The sequence below is a fragment of the Rhodofomes roseus genome (genome assembly GCF_022264815.1).
Source record: "Rhodofomes roseus strain CIRM-BRFM 1785 chromosome Unknown C8Q71scaffold_12, whole genome shotgun sequence".
NCBI classification, from domain to species: Eukaryota; Fungi; Basidiomycota; class Agaricomycetes; order Polyporales; family Fomitopsidaceae; genus Rhodofomes; species Rhodofomes roseus.
In genome coordinates, this window is record NW_025952968.1 from 665,922 (window position 1) to 682,353 (window position 16,432).

A 16,432-nucleotide genomic window follows, 5' to 3' on the forward strand; every position below is an offset into this window, starting at 1 on the left:
GCTGAGAGCGCCTCTCATCACTGCATATGTACTGCGCAATTTGACCCTGAGTACACATTGCTACCCATAGAGATTATCACTGACTAACTGATTGCGGTGGCCCAGTCGACTCTCCTCCTGTGGCAGTGTTGAGTTCCTATGCCGCGCCTTCGTGGACCGCAGTGTGTAGTACTACGACTCGGAGCGAGCCAAACGGACATATTGAATGACCCTGTCATGCAGAATGTTACTCATAGTACATTGTTCGCTCACCTCAGCAGTGGCGTTAAAGCGCAGGTACCTGACGATGTGGACTCTGTAGAGGAGACATTGGTTAATATTAGAACGTTCTGGAGTACGAACGAATGTCAGAACGGTGCAGAGCCATAGTATCTCGTCGTGATGCGCGAAGGACCGGGTCAGACATCGGACGTCATGCCGCCTATGCGTACGCCGGTGCCAGCCACGGTGGTGTCAGGCCAAGCCGAAAGCTAATTTGAAGTGAAACTGTAACATGCGGAAAACAAGCATCCTGCCGAGCTGCAAGACACACGATGGAGAGAGATAGGGCCGCAGGTGGACAACCGTACGCGTATGGAGACGTGGTCGACACATGGATCGGAGGGATCAGCTCGGACGGGCGCCTCTGCGGGCGTAGCGTGGAAGCGCCGCAGGGCCTGAGGCTCTCTCACCCGAACTCGACTCTTCCAGAGGATAAGATACGCGACTCAAGCAAGTGGACCGTGGACGCCGTCCATATTTCCCTGCCTGCACCTCCTGCCGGCGGTCCGACCTAGTGTGCTCGCCGACAGTCCTTCACACGTTGAGGCGAAACAGTATATAAGCCCCTCTCGCGCCCGGCTGCCCTCGTCCTCGTGCCCCGGTCCTCTTTGTTCCGTTCGCGATCCTCGCTCACCCTCCAGACATCGTCTCCCTGCGTCTTGTCCAAGATGGGCATGAGCTACCGCCGATATTTGAACGGTGCCCGTATCTACGGGTGCTCGAGCTGTAAGACTCACCTCGCCACAATCCACTCGATGATCTCTCGTGTGAGTCCCTCGGGCCTCACGACGCTGTTCTCGGCTCACGTCGTCTCATCCCTAACAGGCCTTCCACGGCCAACATGGTCGTGCGTATCTCTTCGACGGAGTGTGAGTAGTGTCCCCCTTCACCGAGAGCGATTACTGAGCCAGGCGGCTAATCATAGCGTGAACGTCATTGAGGGGGAACCCAATGACCGTGTCATGACCACGGGCAATCACACTGTGCGCGACATCTATTGCTGCAAGTGCGGGCAGACCCTGGGATGGAAATACGTAGGTTTCCTGCCATCGACCGTACTGACATCCAGCAGTGCTTACGACCGTGGCGGTGTACAGGACCGCGCCTACGAGGCCTCGCAGAAGTACAAGGAGGGCAAGTTCATCCTCGAACGCAATCTCCTTGTCGACGTGCAGTGAATCGCCGGCAGCGCGACCAACGGGCAGCGCTGCTTGGACAGCCTTTAGGCTGAGCCCACCTACCCCGCGCACACCTCGTTCAACGGCTGTCGGTCACATCGGTCTTGGTCTTGCCATCGCATCGCATCCGCCCACACTTCCTCCGCATACCGCGCGTTCGCCTCGGACGCGGAGTCTCAAGGAGTAGATGTGCGTAATTACAGAGGTACGGAAGTCGAGCGGGTGCCCGGGCGCCCATGCACTCCTCCACCTCTTCCCCATGGGCACTTCGGTCCTACCGTACATATTGGGGATATCCTACCCCCGCTCATGTGTTTGCCCAGGCACTTATGCCGAAGCTGCCATCCTTCACAACCCCTCCCCTCTTCCGATTGCCCTTATCCCGTGTAGTCTGCCCGGCCACCGTTCGTCATCGACCCGGAGGCGAATCGGAGCGCTGAAATCAACCAACTTTACTCGTTCTGTACGATGCCAGGAGTTGCACATAGATGTATCATAATATTATCTGTACTACTTATTCAATGCTTGAGGCGACGCCTGTCACTATCGTACGCGAGGCTGAGCATGTCGTAGCAATAACGTCATGGCGGGCAGAGTTGAGCCTGTTGAGGCATGGTTCAGCAGATAAATGATTAGGCAAGTGTAATGGCGGTTTCGCGTACACTGATGGCGAGCTCGAGGAGATGTGCTGATAGCATGTACAGACTTAGTTGCTGACGTTCTCTCGGGACATCCCTATCACCTAAGTAAGCGGCGAGGAGCTGGTGTTGCTACTAGTGGCGGATATGTATTGATGGACGTGTGTGATAGGACGCCGACCACCGATGCTAATCAAGTTGTCGCGACGAATGTAGGCAGCAGATGAACTTACCTACCCATGGTCACTTCAGATCGCGTTGCGCGGCAACTAGTGCGCCATCCTCAGAGGAAGTACAAGGTTCAAATTTTCGGACATAGGTGGGAGTGACTCTACAATGTATGGAGAGCTACCTGACCGGCGGATCTGCGGGCCACATTCGACTCTTGACATTGAGCGACATTGGGCGGTGCGCAGCGAACTGTTGGCTGCTTCTGGTCATAAGCGCGCCGCCACAATCAGACGTGATAGACAGCCTATGGGTGTATTACGTGTTGTGATGAGGATCGGAGTGTGCGCTGCTGGTGCTCTGCTGTGGGCTGGCGAGCACAGCGGGGGCGGGAGTCGACGTGCGGAGGGATGGTGGGCGGACGGAGAGTGCTAGTGATCGGCGGGGGCGGGACGGACGTGTTGTTTGTCCGAAGAGGCCGACGCGTTGTTTGGCGTCGGGGAAGCGCCGAGGAGACTGGGGAAAAGTCGCTGGGGTTTTTGGGTCTTTCGGCGTATATTATCCCCAGCTGTGCCCAGCGTCGCGCCCTAGTCCCCCTCCCCCTTCATCTCCTTCCTTCACGACCCCCGGACCCGGATTTCATAGCTCATCCACTCACCACTAGACCGCGCCCGTCACTTATTCTAAAATGGGTACGCAAGCCTGATGCCGTGTCGTTCCCCGTCAGAGGCTGACTGATCATTTCGCTTCTCTTCCAGCTATCATGACTATGTCTGCAGGCCCCTCCGCGCTCAACCCTGCCTCTGTGAGGCCATACGCATCGTCCCCGCTCGTTTCGAACGCGTCCTCGCGGCAAACTCGGTCACTCGGAGCTGCACCGTCGTTCCCCGTATCGCGGCCACTGCGGCCCTTCCCCTCTATCGCCAACACCATGTCTCCCGGCCTGTCACAGCGGTCAGGGGCCCAGGGAGGGAAGAGACAGGTCAAGATCATCGAGCCGCCTGCGAACACCAAGTGTGCGTTCGTCCTCAACCTCACACAAGCGGAGTTCAGCCGGCAGGAGTGAATGCGTCCGAGAGGTGTGTTGTGCGCCTTGCATACTCCGCCTGGTGTGCTGACGGCGGTGACGTAGATGCCCATACCCCGGTCTGACTATTTATGTGACGACTCGACGTCCATCGCTTTGCCCATCCACTGTACTCATAGACACGACCTGCCTGAGCGTTACTTGATGGAGCTTCTACGTGTGTTGCTTTATGAGCTTCCTACTCCGCCCCTTACACTTCACGTCTCGCGTGGCTCCCCTTCTTTTCCACCTTCTCTGGGAGTCTTGGGTTCTCTGGGTTTCATGATATTTGTTGTAGAATGTGACATACCGCGCACGACGGGCATACATAGTAGCATACAACGCAACATTGCAGTGTAATCATAACTGCGATTCCAAACATCACAGCCGCGGTATACCCGGGCGACGGGACCCGCATAATGACTCGCGTTTGCTCGCCGCAAGACCGTAGTTATGCAGCCTGACGGCCGTGGCATATACACTGATGCCGTGTCGACTGTCATCATTGTGCGGACTGACGCCGCCCACGTCTCGCTACCAGCAGTGGTATTGTTCACATTTGTAAGTCTAGCTTCCGCTGGCCGAGACGGCCTTCTTGCAATGTGACGGCGCTATCAGCGCAATCGAAGGCGAAGTGATCCCGAGAATATCATCAGCAGAGATTGGTTCGGTCGTTAGCATCGGTCTTGTGAAGCACTTCGTCTGCGTAGAAGAACTGAGACACCGGTTCCTGTGGCCTAAGGCGTGAGCGAGGCACCAGATTGGCCACCAGCCGTGTGTGATAGACTCGTGAAGAGTCACCAAGAGACGATGGTCTCCGCGGCCAAATTCGACATTCATCGTTCAGCCTGAAGCAGAGGCTAAGAGGTACGTACACGGAATGACGAACAACCAGAAGCTTCGAGCGGAGCGGACATTCTCGTAACGTTTGCCCCTCTCGACCCTATTGTCGTAAGCACTTCCAGTGGCCCTGGTTGCACCGAGCCTGTGTGTCTGAGGTGGGAAGTCCCGGATGTCTCTGGACGGCGAACTCAGATAGCGGACGAATTCGGACGATGCAGACAGCAACGGTTCTTGGAGGCTTGATCCGAGTTGGCGAAGTTGTGGTCGGTTGACGCCTACACTCTTGAATGTTCTCTGCGCTGCAATGAGGAAAACGTACCGTCCGTGTTTCAGATTTCAGGCAGACGCGAGTACAGCCTCCGAGTCAGAACACTCCGAGAACACTCAGAGCAACCTAAAAAGCACACTGACACCACGACGGACGTTCAACGAAGCCCACATACTATGTTACGGCAGTCACACAAGGACTCACCGCCGATGTGTCGTAAGCGTGGGGAAGGGGAAGGCCCGCGACCGGCAAATCGAGAAGAACCAATCCGGCAGCTTGGCCTGAAGATTGTCAGTCGCTGCCGTAAATGTCCGCTGCTGCGGCACCGAATGCAATTCGGGTTGTGATCGCCAGTGGCGGAAACGTTTCCTGTTGTTGATGTTCTTCAGGAAAATACCGTAAGCATCGGTGATGATATACTCACAAGCAAGATACTAGACAGAACATACTACTTAGCACAAGCTTGATGTTGGTGGAGCCAGCCCGGGCCACTGTAGACGACCAGAAAATCAATCATACCCTTGAACGACCACTGCCTGGGTTGAGACCAATGGAAAGTGGCGGGATAGCACATACGAGATCAAGCGTCAAGACCTCATTACGGATCACTGTGGCAGTCAATCCGTACTGTCGACTGGCGCATCCAGAATAATCAAACGGCCCTATTTGTGCTGTTGCCGGCTGGCTCATCGGCAATACACTACAGAACATAGGTGTCAGAATGTCGTTCAACAGGGAGCAACATCTGCGCAGTGACATAATAGGTACCTTCGCGGGCCGCAATTGAAACGTGCGGCCGCCCCTTTTCCCCGAGACATGGCCTGACATTGACGAACGCAGTAATACTAATCTTCACCGCACTGCCACGAGAGATGAGTTCTCTGTGGTTTACACCTGCTGCAAAAACCATCAAACCAACGTCACGGCCAACACAGATACGACATCTTACGGAGCTAACTTAACAGACGGCCTGATGGATGTAGAACGTTGATACTGGGAACAGGAACAGAGCCATCACTGGGATCACTCACTGCACGATACGTTGAGATGGGCGGGGGATACTGACGACATGTCATTGTTGCCTTGCGCCGGTGCGTCGACCGCTCGTCAGGACGCTCCCTGAGTAAAGCAGATAATAGCAGGGTCCTTGGGAACTCTCTGGGGAGCAACCTCCAAAAAGATCCACCCTGTGAGCTCCCTTCAACCCCAAAGCTAACGCTTTTCGAAAAGACCGTCGCCATTTGTCCTTTCTGCCGTATGCTGAAAGTGGAGCTATCGGTCATTTGGCAGCAGCGCTACGCCTCATACCGCAGACAGTCACCCTCGCCGGTATGTCAGACTGAGCCACGGTCACCTCCGAGTCGAAGAACAAGGGCACCCGTTTGCGGCCGTAGGCTGGTACAGTCAGCAGGGCTGGACGAGTCGGGTTGGGGAAGAACTTGAACGTCATTATTGGTGCCCAAGCGCTAGACCGGCGAAGCGGAGGAAGCGTAGGGAATAGAACGCGGTATACCCCCGCGGCCTCGGTGCCTAAAGTGAATAGCAAGGTTGGTGACACGGGAGCGATACGCCCAACGCACCTGGACAGAGACAATTGTGCGCCCCACTCATCATTGAGATGGACTGCAGGGCTAGCCTGTGCGAACGAATTCAGGAATGCTCATCCCTCAGCGGACAAACGTTCTAGGCCAAGCGCAGCTCATGACTCACCTGCAGGAAGAGCCGACATGTCCGACTCCGGTCCCTTATGTCTGGAACTTGACCAACCGATTCGCCGAGTACATCTCCGCACACGGCTGTTCCATGGGGAGTCCAGATGCATTGCGAAGTCTTCAACAAGTCATATAAAGAGGTTCTGTCGGTGGTGTATGTTCGTACGATAGGACCTGGGGGACTGTTCATAAGCAGACAAGCTGATGATTACCCACAGGCGGATACACTCACGATTTTGTTTCAGTTCACCTAGTGTCAGGGTCATGACCGCGTCCAGAACCTTGCGGGATCACCATCTATCTAGGTGGTCCGACAGAATCAACCGTCCAGTTATCCACAGATTTGTAGAGACAACACGCTTCGGGAGGCATGGAAGGCATGGTACATATATCGAGTCTCAGTAAATCGCACGGCCATCTGCAGAGTCAAACTTAACACTAACAAGGCTCCTGCTGGACCACAGACGCACCGGCAGGCGGGTGGCTGAAGCTTCTTGGCGATAGGCACCTGGTCAATGTGAATGGTACATTTATTCCATCGAATGCAGAGTTACCCTTGTTAGGCACTAAGTTCGATATGACGCTGATTCCGCAGACCCCGGGAGTTCTCGCGCCGAGGCATGCGGCGGACCGCATGCACGGTCATCGTGTCAGTCAGAGAGAGCATACGTGCTATCTCCTGGGAATCGCCGTCTTCGGTCGGTTTGTCTGTTCTAGTTCCGGGGTAATTGTGCATACGAAAGGGGTGACCTGTACGCGGAGATGCCACGGAGCGCGCCCATTTTGACTTGCGTACGCTTCGACTTCGACTCCGAGCCAGTCATCGGAGCCCTTTCAAATTGCGGGCATAACCAAGCCCCTGCCCTCCTATGTTGAAGCCGACGGTCAGCTCGTTCATCTCCCGGCGTATATGAACGCAGCTGCACTCACAACTTGCGAACAGTACTTGTGTGAATTCATCCCGCATAATATCGACTAGACTCCCATACCCTAACGTAGAGAATGGGCACAAGCCGCGTCGGAAGAAGGAATAATGTGCCGGCAACTATAGACTCGGACGTTATGTCACCCACATAGTCGATCTAGACGCTGCCAACTTGGGACACGCTCGTTGACCACGGTCAGCGCGCGACGGCAGTTAATGTGCGGAAGGTAATCATCATCTTATCTCCCGATCGCAGCCTCCAATCGCGGTCACGCACAACAGTGTGCGAAGTCCTGGGCGACTGGATGAAAGTCGGCGTCGACGCCCGCCCTCGCACGGCTCGCCGTACACGCGTCCTATGCCATGACATTGGAGCACATACGGCTCAGGCATAGCAACAACTCCAAGTTGCGAGGCCACCTCAGTCCTGTCAAGATCCGTTATCAATTCAGAGTGTCTAACCCCACTGCCAGCACACGGTGCCACATTCAGTAAAGGGTGCTCACCATACACCCACCGCTCAGCACAGCCCAGCGGCGTGTCGCCTTCACGCAACACGACGGACTGTCTGACCAGCGTGACCCTGTCTCTGGCGTCTCAGGTACAAGATCGGGGGAGTACTGCTCACTTCGTACCACTCACTGGACAGTCAGCCGGTCAGCTTTCTTCATTACGTCCAGAACCGCTCAATGAGAGGCTCACCTTGCGTGCAGCAGCAGGGACCCTTCCTGACCTTTCCATCGAAGCCGAGCCGTGGACTTGGCTGCCTATGCATACTAACAGACGCCGAGCTGAGGTGTAGTTCTCGTACATGCTGCGCCTGACCGCACCTGGAATTCCACCAATTCAGCACGGCTTACGCGTGTTCGTGGCGTTAGAACTTGTGAGTCAGCCTTGGCTTTGTCCGAAGTTCTTCGCTCGTCCGTCCGAAAAGAGGAAAGCAGATTTCATGTAAGGTCATTGGCCGAGGGATACCTCCTCGGTGCCCCTGTGAGATTGGCGTGTAGCCGCGGAAATACTCCTCCTGGGCAGAGCATCTGCGTAGCAGCACTTGCAGGGCGTTTTGCCCGTAACTCGAGCCAAATAGGGTTTCCATACCCATCAGTCCACTTCGGTCGTGTTCGGTGGCATTCTGTCGCGCTCGTCCTAGGCCTCGAGCGGCTGAGGCATGAGATCCTGTCTAAGCAATGGCTACTCGGTCGGTCTGACCGCTTGCATGACTTGAGTTTCATTGCCTGGTAATTTCTACCACTCACGTTCCACATATTCGTATTCGCTGATACCGGCGGTGTACCGCCCTCCGGTAACCTGCAGGTCTACCGTCTCCGGCACCTCGCCGGCACCTACCGGGACGACCTGAGGACCGGTCTCGAGTTCGGACTGTGCTCGTCAATCACAATTAGCTACAAGGTCTGCATCACTAATTGTGATCTTATGCCGACCTCGGGTAAACCGTGTACTGTGGTTGGCTTCAAGCTTCAAGCTTCAGAGCTTCGGGGGGTCCGCTCGACGAAGCCAATTGGGGTATCCACCGGGTCTGGGCACAGCTGAATGTGGGAGGACGCTCACGGATCCCATAGCGAGATGCCGTTATTGTGCAAGACATGCGTGCTGAAGACATGCGAGATTATCATTGCCATGAGTCGACAGTGGTAGTGAATTACCTTCGCTGCCGTAGGTTTGCACGGATGGCACGGATGAATGCGGGCGTGCCCGAGCACTTGGCGCAGAGCTTATGTACCAACGAAACGGTCGACGATGCTGGGATATGTGCACTCGAGATGAGGCTCATTACTGTCAACACGGTCGGCTATGGTACATGCACAAATAAAGCGTAGGCCGGGCAGGGCGAGTCACGAGCGGGCACAGCGTGCGGTCAGGACTGTTCCTTATGGAAGAGGAGCTGGACAGGTCTGGGGGCTGGCTGTGCGAGGGGATGGGAAAGAGGGGCGATAGTGATATCGGCGATGGCCGCACAGCGACGGCGCGGCGCGGGGAGGAGGCAGGGCGCGGACGAGAGGCTCAGACTCGGACACGGAGGCTCAGACTCGGACACGGAGACTCAGACCAAGCCGCTCAGTGGCAGGACGGGCGCGCGGGAGATTGGGACGAAACGCGGGGAATTGCGCGGGAAGCACCATATATGGGGGCGCCGGTTCGAGCCGGAAAAGGGCGGAAAAGTTGGCTGTGTTTGGGGGAGTCTAGAAATACGCAGAGGGGCGCTGGGAGCGCACACAAGGCTATTCCGTACTGTCGACGTCCACCACACCCAAGGCCGCAAGCCTCGCCTTTTACGACCCTGCACGAACTTGCACGACGTTCAGATCTCTTTCTCTGTTCTCTTCATCCGCACCCCTTCCACCTCCCCTGTCTCTCGCGCATTCCGCTTCACGTCGGCTGCTCTCTCATTTTCAAGGTAGCCTCTCTTCCCCGCCGATCAGACTCTCGCTCAGACGCGATCAGACTTGCATATCCCTGTACTCTCGTTTCTCTCAGTGAAGGTACTTCCGTCGCTCCCCTCCACCCACGTCCTCGAATGACACCACGCCCACAGAATGGATAGCTGGAGGGTAGCCGTCCTCGGTGATGGAGGCGTAGGCAAGACCGCTTTGGCTGTGCAGGTACGTCTCCCGCGCCCACTTGCCCCGTCCGGTGTCCTAACTCGCGCTGGCAGTTTACACTGAATTGCTTTGTTGGTGGGTACCCGCTCATCGCTCTAATCTGCACGCCCATTGAACGTCTCTGCGTCGGTCGCTTCCTCTTGCCACAGAGGTATGTCCGTCGTCTATTGAGTTGGTCGCACTACTCACGAGCGCGTTCCGCGGCAGACATATGATCCAACGATAGAAGATGCATATCGCCGACAGCTGGTCGTCGACAAGCGGATGTGCTTTATTGAGGTGATTGATACAGCAGGACAAGGTGTGTACCCTGCCCATTTCGCGGGTCAGCGACGTGTCCTCACGAAACGCAGAGGAGTACGCGACTTTACGCGACCAATGGGTCAGGTACGTCGTAGTCGCGTGCCAGGCTAGCCTTACGTCCAACCTGCCTTGGCATACAGGGAAGGCCAGGGGTTTATTCTGGTCTACTCGATCGCGTCACGGGCAACTTTCGACCGGCTCGACGTCTTCCGACAAGCCATGCTGAAGGTGAAGCGACAGAAGCCGGTCTTCATGCTCGTGGGCAACAAGTGCGACAAGCAGTACGAACGAGAGGTCTCGCGGGAAGAGGGCGCGACGCTCGCACGGAACTTCGGCTGCGAATTCCTCGAAACGTCCGCCAAGACACCGACGAACGTCGAGAGGCTCTTCGTGGATCTTGTCCGGTTGCTACGACAGACAAAACAAGCGGAACAGGGCATGCAGGGCCAACCACGAGTCAGGGACGATCGGGTTGGGTCAAAGCCTTCAGGGAAGGGTCCAGGGAAGATCAAGTGTATTATCATGTAGGGTGCATCGAGGACTATATAGAACTGACCCATTTCTGCTGCTCACCCCGTACCACGATACCATTTCTCTCTTACGTTGGGTTCATAACGTCCGGTTCCGACTGCTGCCGGGACAGATATCCCTTTCCCGCCGGCTATATGACATTCAGAGTTGCTTCATGATGTACATATCCCCCGCTCTTCCCTCTGTGCATAGTCCAGTTCTGACACATAGGAATGCATCTACGCTTACTTGGACGCACCACACTGTGTGAGCAGGTACCACAATGACAGGACCGCAAGGCCTCAGATGTTTGAAGGTCTCCTGAGACTTGTTGCAGCGAGGCATTGCCTCGCCAGGGCCTTGGGACGAATCATGAGATACATTGCAATCGTGGTTCTACAAGGCTATGTGGACACAGGTCGTGATACAGGATCAAATCACTGATACACTGGTGAGTGATACAGCGCCGGCTTTTCGTACAAACATGTTGAGCGAGGAACGCGAGGGCTGGTCAGATATTCTCGACTCCTGCAGCGCGCTCGAGGGACCGTGAACAGAATGTGATAAATAGGGTGTATACTCAGAGAACCTAGATGAACGTCACCAGCAACTTGCTCTCGCAGCCAATGGGGGCGTCGAGCTGAACGACGTGGTGGCCGTTGCGTTTCGCCACAATGTGAGGCTCAGTCACAGGTTTGCCATTCATGACAAACCGCATGCGCTCGGAAACTGAGGAGTTATCGTCGGGGGCTTGGACGAGCAGAGCGATTTGACCGTCATGGTGCGAGACATCATATCGTATGGCCGGCAGCGACCTGACCATCTTGGGACTGGCGACAGGTATCTTGGGTTCCGGCTGCAGGATGGGGCTAGGGATAAGTGTGGCGACGGCCGTAGGCGTAGGCATGGCTTCGGGAATGTCTTCGTCCGCCACTTCATCTTCGCCTACACTCTCTCCATCGTCATCGGGCTGTCTATCCTCGTGTGCCACAGCCTCCGGGCTGTTGACAGGCGTGGTAGATTCATCATAGTCTGCCCCGCTTTCGGAGACATGTACGCCCGCTGCACCGAGCCAAAGGAAGGCGAACCGCTGGAAGATGACGCGCCATATCCACGCGAACATAGCCAGCAATACTTGGGCGTATGGGCGCAGTGGGTAGATGCTGTGCAGGCGCATAATCGCAAGGTCGTCTGCCTCATCCCGGGTGCGGGTGATGGGGTACGGAGTAGGAGGCCGCACGTTCGTGACCGAGGTCGGCGAGGCGGAGACGGGTGCAGCGGCAGGTATGGAAACCGCGGAAGACCGAGCAGACGACTGCATGGAGCTAAGTACCTCCGATGCCTCGGCGAACGAGGGCAGCGCGAGGGGAGGGGGACGCTGGACGACTCGCATGGCCGTAGGCGGAGAAGGCGGAGGAGTGGGCAGCAAGCGCTGCGGGACTGCGTCAACTTCCTCTTCGAACTTCGTGAGCGTACCGTTGGTGCGCGGCTGCAACACGGAAACCTTCCAGCTGTATTCTGGCGCACTTTCTAGAGTGGCTAGATCGTACAGAGGAGCGACCAAAGCGACTCCGCCGAGGGCACCCACGCTGACCGTGGTCTGCTCATCCTCAGGAGGTACCAAGAAGACTTGCTTATTCGAAGTCGTTACCACGAAAGACCGAGGAGCGCCGTTGGGAACGGCTGGCGCCAGAGCGCTGATGTCGAGGGGAACTTCTTGACTAGCACGCCCATCTTGCGGAGGTAGAACCAGTACCGAGAGTGGCAGTTGCGCACCTGGCGCATGGAACGCTACAATCCTGGCGGACGCTGGGTTGAGATGGCTTCCCAGCAAGCGTATGTGGACGTCGCAGTCAGTCAGCGCGACGAATCTGGTATCATCGATGATACGAAGAGCAAGACGGGCGCCGTCATTGTCTGAGGAAAAGATGATACGGCCGCGAGCGTCGATGCCGATGGTCGTGCCAGAAGATGCACTTATGACCACAGGTGGAGTGGTGGTAATGGCATCACCGCGCAAACTGGGGACGAGAACCAGAGCAGTGCTTGATTCTGCCATGTGGGTGGGGGAGAATCTAGGCCAGCTAAGCATTGCAGGGAATAAGCGTGTTCAGAGACAGACGCTGCGATGCTTCATGTGTATCAACTGACCTATCCCTCCCAACCGCCCAAGTCGACCAAGAACGACCGGCCAAAAGCTTGCCAACCTCTTGACGGTTTGCCGGCCCGCCCTCGAAAAGCACAACTCCGTCGTCCTGAACTTCCCATCCCTCTCCTAGAGTGACTCCCAAGGCTTCCGGCAAGGACAGTTGGTCAACTACCAATGTGCCGTTCTGGCCAAATGCGCCGAGCCAACGGATTTCTCCAGAAGCATACACCAGCCGGTACGTGAAGGAGAACCGGTGGCCGCTGCGATAACCAACTAGGCGCAAGGGGAGATTGGCGTAGACCGCACGCCCGTGGCTGCTCGCGGCATCTTCGTCGGCGGGGGAGGGTAAGGGAAGCACCTGGTACTCCGGGCCATGCTCCTCGTCTCGGAAATCTTGGAACACGAACGGCACCGCACTCCATTGCCCCGGAGCCTTGCCTTCCATGGGCAGGTCTGTCCACATCTCCACCCGCACGCCATAAGACCTTGCATGCTCGTACGATGCGAACGAGTCGAACGTCGCCTTGAAGAGGACGTCTTGAGAAGCACCGTGCTTCCCCGGTCGCACGACCAAGGGAACGGCCTCGCCAAGAGCGGGGGAGAACGTGAGCTGCATGTTGAGAGACTGCGGGAGAGCGGAGGGTGAGGCTGGAGTCCGACTCGCCCTGCGACTGGACGGGATGGGGGCAGAGTGCGGGGCAAGCTGCAGGTTAAATCCCACGGGGAACCTGGGTCGGACGCTCACGGATGGACTTGGAGAGGCAATAGGAGAGGGATGGCCAGAACGCCGGACTATCGCACTGTGTCATCGGTTTGGCAGCGAAGGGACGCGGCCTTGTCGTATTTGCATTTCGTACAGCTCGGTGAGCGGCACATTGATCGACCCTTGATGGTGCATACAAAGGTGGTGCTAGCGACTGCCGCATGTACCAGCGATGCATTGAGGCGGTCTGCAGGTTTGTGGAGTAGAAGAGACGAGGTACGGGCTGGGACGGGCAAAGCAACAGGAACGAGCACGCATTTTCGGCTGGTGCAGCGGACCTTCTCACGCAGGGGAAGCTCAGCGGCTGATGCCTCTCCGAAGACTTCTCGTATCGCGCGTCGCAAATGAAAGAAATGCTTGCGCCAGGCTTGCACTGGAAGTACTTACTACTTACATACTGTAGCTGCTTGATGCCGTAGAGTCTAATCGTAGTTTCCATCCTCATCCTCATCCTCCCCTCCGCGTCGACCACCTCTTCTTCTCTGGTCTCGATCATCCCCGCCGCCGCCGAATCCAGCCTCAGCCACCGTGCGCTCGACGATGTCATCCAAGAGCTCTGGAGGCAGATCGTATTCGGAACTGCGCACTGCTATCGCATAGGCAACTATGACGACTGTCAAGGGAGCGATCGCAGCGGAAGTGAATACGTAGACTTGCCATCTTCGATTTTCTCCAGTGACTGGGAAGTGACTTGCTGCTTCTTACGCAGCTCTCGGAAATGCGGAGTAAGGCCTTCAAAGTCTAGCATGCATGCTGAGCGTCGATACTGTGGAACGTCGAACATACTGCTTACCTGCTCTGCAGCCTCTGACAAATATACATACTTCGTTTGCCTTCGACCGCCCACCACGACGAGATATGGACGAAATAGCGTAGCGCATGAGCTCTCCCGTCAGGTCCGATAAACCCAGCAGATAATCGTCAAGCGGTAACGGGAAATACTAGACGTAGAATGAGCTTTGACCGGTAGAGTTACGCGCGACACAGAAGCATACCGGTGTCCCGTCCGCGTCGCTGAGAGACTTCTGCACCTCCTCATACGAAATCAACGTTTGGCATTCCAGGTAATGTGCGAGGCTCAGAGCCTCAATGTACTCTTGTAACCCGGGAGACACATTTCGTTGATGTCTCCAGAACCGATCGCCCGCGACCTCCTCACGCATGCCGGCGAACAGGTTCTGGACGTCCTTGAGCTTCTCCTTTGCTCTGCTAACCGCGCGAAGGGACGTTTCCCGCTCATCAGACTGACCAAGACCCTCCGTCAGTGACCGATGGATGAGAAATATGACCTTTTTGGACAGGTTTGTGACGTCGCGGCTGCACTGTGTGCATGACGATGAAATGAAGAACGGTAGAGATCCATAGGTAGAAGGTGAACGCTTGAAAAGCTAGATGTAAGACGAGCGGACCTTGATAAGCCGTTCTCTTCGGTCGTGAAAGTCGTCTAGCTCATCTCTGAAGTGGTCGAAAACTTCGAGGATGGAGTCTCTCGAACTCAGCACCACAGACATGACTGGGCAAGACAAGGTTCCTCTAAGCGCCCAACTCTACCTCAATGATCGCTCGAGCGCCGGGTGACGTCGTACCGTGCCGCCACCTCCTAAGTTAAGTATCGCGGCGAACGCGTTCACCACAGAACTTCCCGCGTCCCTGTACTAGACCAACGTACTCGATGTGTTCCTACACTCTACGTGGTGTGATTCGCCATTGTGGTCTGCCTGAACCCAGCAGGTCTTTACGGGGTATACTGATAACAACCATACACGATATACAGTGTAGCCGTACCTTACATGGAGACAGCAGAGTGCGCCGCTGCTTCTTGTAACTCTGCGAGAGCCTTTCTGCGAACCAAATCCCATACACCGTTCCTCTGTATCCGCACATCCCCCAACCCGTCTCGGATTTCCTCCAAGCGCTCAGCGTACTCTCGCCCATCATCCTGCAACTCCCGCAAAGTCGCTAGTGACTTCTCCATGCTATCCAGCTGGATGTCTGGGTGAGTAAATGGGATAGCATCGTATGCTGGTGTCGTCCTGTCCACCGCTGGTTGCAGGAAGAGCTTGTGGACCACAGGCATCAGGTCTGGTGCTCTCGCCAGTCTGCGCCCCTGCTCGTCTTCCCCATCACCCTCGTCCTCGCGTTTAAGCACCACCGGTGCATTGCCAGGAATCTGGTCTGGATCCTCGCTCATAGCTTGCCAGAGCCGACCAAGGGCACGTCGTACTGCTGCTTCGCCTTCGATGAGGCTATTGGTCGCGCCCTCTAGTTCATCGAGGAGCCGGGACCGGAAGGAGCTCGTCACTGCCTTGTCCATGACAAAGGATGTATAAGAAAAATGCTGAGTGGTAGGTGTGGGATACGGTGCCGTGATGGGTGGTGAGGGTGAGCGTAGGTGGGGCAGGATAATGGACGGTGAGGGCGAGCGGTCCCGGGGTGGCAACAAGAGCTTGATACGCTTCCTGGCACGCTCTTCTGCCTTCTGTTCTATGAGCTGAGTTCTGAGATGCAAGAACTCTATCACACACCTCCCAATCCTCAACCCCTGGTGCCCACGGGGCAATTTTGTCTCTACGCACCCATCGGGCGTCATGCACCATCTTGCGTCCCCAATTGCCCCGCGGGGATGTGAACCGTACTCCGGTATCCTCATAGCCATGAGAAGGGTAGTACCATGCATTCTTGTCGAAGGACGGCAGACTTGCGATGCTGTAGAGTGAATGATTCGTCAAGGTTGGCACTTGCCACAGTTTGTAGCGGAGGACGCACCTGGGATCCTCGTACCTGCCCTCTTCCATCATGGCTGCATTGCGCTTGTGAGCAAGAACAGGGTTGTCTTGGATCGCAGCTTGCATGTCGTGAATAGCAATTTGGGCAGCCATGCCCGACAGCGAGCGAGGGCGAAGATCAATGGCGAGCGGGTGCGACCTTGTCCGGGCGCTCGAGCCTCAACGCGACGAAGTGGCCTTCGGTGGATGCCGACGCGCTCCTATTGGTCCCCAAGCTGGTTTCTGCTTTGCGTCCGGCTCG

The 16,432-nt window shown here is 56.3% G+C and overlaps 6 protein-coding genes across 6 annotated transcripts; 3 read left to right on the top strand and 3 right to left on the bottom strand.

The window, feature by feature from the left end:
- Nucleotides 1-929: 929 nt before the first annotated feature.
- Nucleotides 930-1,439, top strand: C8Q71DRAFT_724376 (Yippee/Mis18; the record flags this gene model as incomplete). The annotated part of the gene is made up of 4 exons (XM_047921631.1): nucleotides 930-1,028; nucleotides 1,087-1,130; nucleotides 1,187-1,295; nucleotides 1,359-1,439. The coding sequence occupies 4 exons, from the start codon at nucleotides 930-932 to the stop codon at nucleotides 1,437-1,439; spliced, it is 333 nt and encodes a 110-aa protein (XP_047778160.1).
- Nucleotides 1,440-2,708: 1,269 nt separating this feature from the next.
- C8Q71DRAFT_763407 (uncharacterized protein) lies at nucleotides 2,709-3,769 on the top strand. The gene is made up of 3 exons (XM_047923998.1): nucleotides 2,709-2,937; nucleotides 3,004-3,324; nucleotides 3,378-3,769. Exons 1-2 carry the CDS (start codon nucleotides 2,934-2,936, stop codon nucleotides 3,309-3,311), a joined length of 312 nt encoding a protein of 103 aa, XP_047778161.1. The 5' UTR covers nucleotides 2,709-2,933; the 3' UTR covers nucleotides 3,312-3,324; nucleotides 3,378-3,769.
- A 5,523-nt stretch (nucleotides 3,770-9,292) lies between these two features.
- On the top strand, nucleotides 9,293-10,751 carry C8Q71DRAFT_763430 (ras protein). Its single transcript, XM_047923999.1, has 7 exons — nucleotides 9,293-9,475; nucleotides 9,523-9,560; nucleotides 9,614-9,680; nucleotides 9,734-9,755; nucleotides 9,886-9,981; nucleotides 10,034-10,067; nucleotides 10,124-10,751. Exons 3-7 carry the CDS (start codon nucleotides 9,615-9,617, stop codon nucleotides 10,509-10,511), a joined length of 606 nt encoding a protein of 201 aa, XP_047778162.1. The 5' UTR covers nucleotides 9,293-9,475; nucleotides 9,523-9,560; nucleotide 9,614; the 3' UTR covers nucleotides 10,512-10,751.
- A 331-nt stretch (nucleotides 10,752-11,082) lies between these two features.
- Nucleotides 11,083-13,258, bottom strand: C8Q71DRAFT_858630 (uncharacterized protein; the record flags this gene model as incomplete). Its single annotated transcript, XM_047927540.1, has 2 exons — nucleotides 11,083-12,568; nucleotides 12,645-13,258. The coding sequence occupies 2 exons, from the start codon at nucleotides 13,256-13,258 to the stop codon at nucleotides 11,083-11,085; spliced, it is 2,100 nt and encodes a 699-aa protein (XP_047778163.1).
- Nucleotides 13,259-13,710: 452 nt separating this feature from the next.
- On the bottom strand, nucleotides 13,711-14,938 carry C8Q71DRAFT_96352 (Translin). Its single transcript, XM_047929220.1, has 5 exons — nucleotides 14,815-14,938; nucleotides 14,401-14,727; nucleotides 14,199-14,346; nucleotides 14,063-14,146; nucleotides 13,711-14,009 (listed from the first exon to the last, which is right to left on the bottom strand). The coding sequence occupies exons 1-5, from the start codon at nucleotides 14,914-14,916 to the stop codon at nucleotides 13,828-13,830; spliced, it is 843 nt and encodes a 280-aa protein (XP_047778164.1). The 5' UTR covers nucleotides 14,917-14,938; the 3' UTR covers nucleotides 13,711-13,827.
- A 95-nt stretch (nucleotides 14,939-15,033) lies between these two features.
- On the bottom strand, nucleotides 15,034-16,330 carry C8Q71DRAFT_836591 (uncharacterized protein). The gene is made up of 3 exons (XM_047926450.1): nucleotides 16,172-16,330; nucleotides 15,931-16,111; nucleotides 15,034-15,881 (listed from the first exon to the last, which is right to left on the bottom strand). Exons 1-3 carry the CDS (start codon nucleotides 16,282-16,284, stop codon nucleotides 15,192-15,194), a joined length of 984 nt encoding a protein of 327 aa, XP_047778165.1. The 5' UTR covers nucleotides 16,285-16,330; the 3' UTR covers nucleotides 15,034-15,191.
- Nucleotides 16,331-16,432: the final 102 nt, after the last annotated feature.

Bases quoted from the DNA above. Each gene is read 5' to 3' on its own strand.
- C8Q71DRAFT_836591 (XM_047926450.1), bottom strand. From the start codon at position 16,284: ATGGCTGCCCAAATTGCTATTCACGACATGCAAGCTGCGATCCAAGAC. The intron at 16,112-16,171 runs GTGCGTCCTCCG...TTCACTCTACAG, and splicing joins GGCAGGTACGAGGATCCCAG to CATCGCAAGTCTGCCGTCCT. The intron at 15,882-15,930 runs GTGTGTGATAGA...ATAGAACAGAAG, and splicing joins CAGGGGTTGAGGATTGGGAG to GCAGAAGAGCGTGCCAGGAA.
- C8Q71DRAFT_96352 (XM_047929220.1), bottom strand. From the start codon at position 14,916: ATGTCTGTGGTGCTGAGTTCGAGAGACTCCATCCTCGAAGTTTTCGAC. The intron at 14,728-14,814 runs GTCCGCTCGTCT...TCATGCACACAG, and splicing joins GAAGAGAACGGCTTATCAAG to TGCAGCCGCGACGTCACAAA. The intron at 14,347-14,400 runs GTATGCTTCTGT...TTCTACGTCTAG, and splicing joins GCGACGCGGACGGGACACCG to TATTTCCCGTTACCGCTTGA.
- C8Q71DRAFT_763430 (XM_047923999.1), top strand. From the start codon at position 9,615: ATGGATAGCTGGAGGGTAGCCGTCCTCGGTGATGGAGGCGTAGGCAAG. The intron at 9,681-9,733 runs GTACGTCTCCCG...TCGCGCTGGCAG, and splicing joins AGACCGCTTTGGCTGTGCAG to TTTACACTGAATTGCTTTGT. The intron at 9,756-9,885 runs GTGGGTACCCGC...GCGTTCCGCGGC, and splicing joins TACACTGAATTGCTTTGTTG to AGACATATGATCCAACGATA.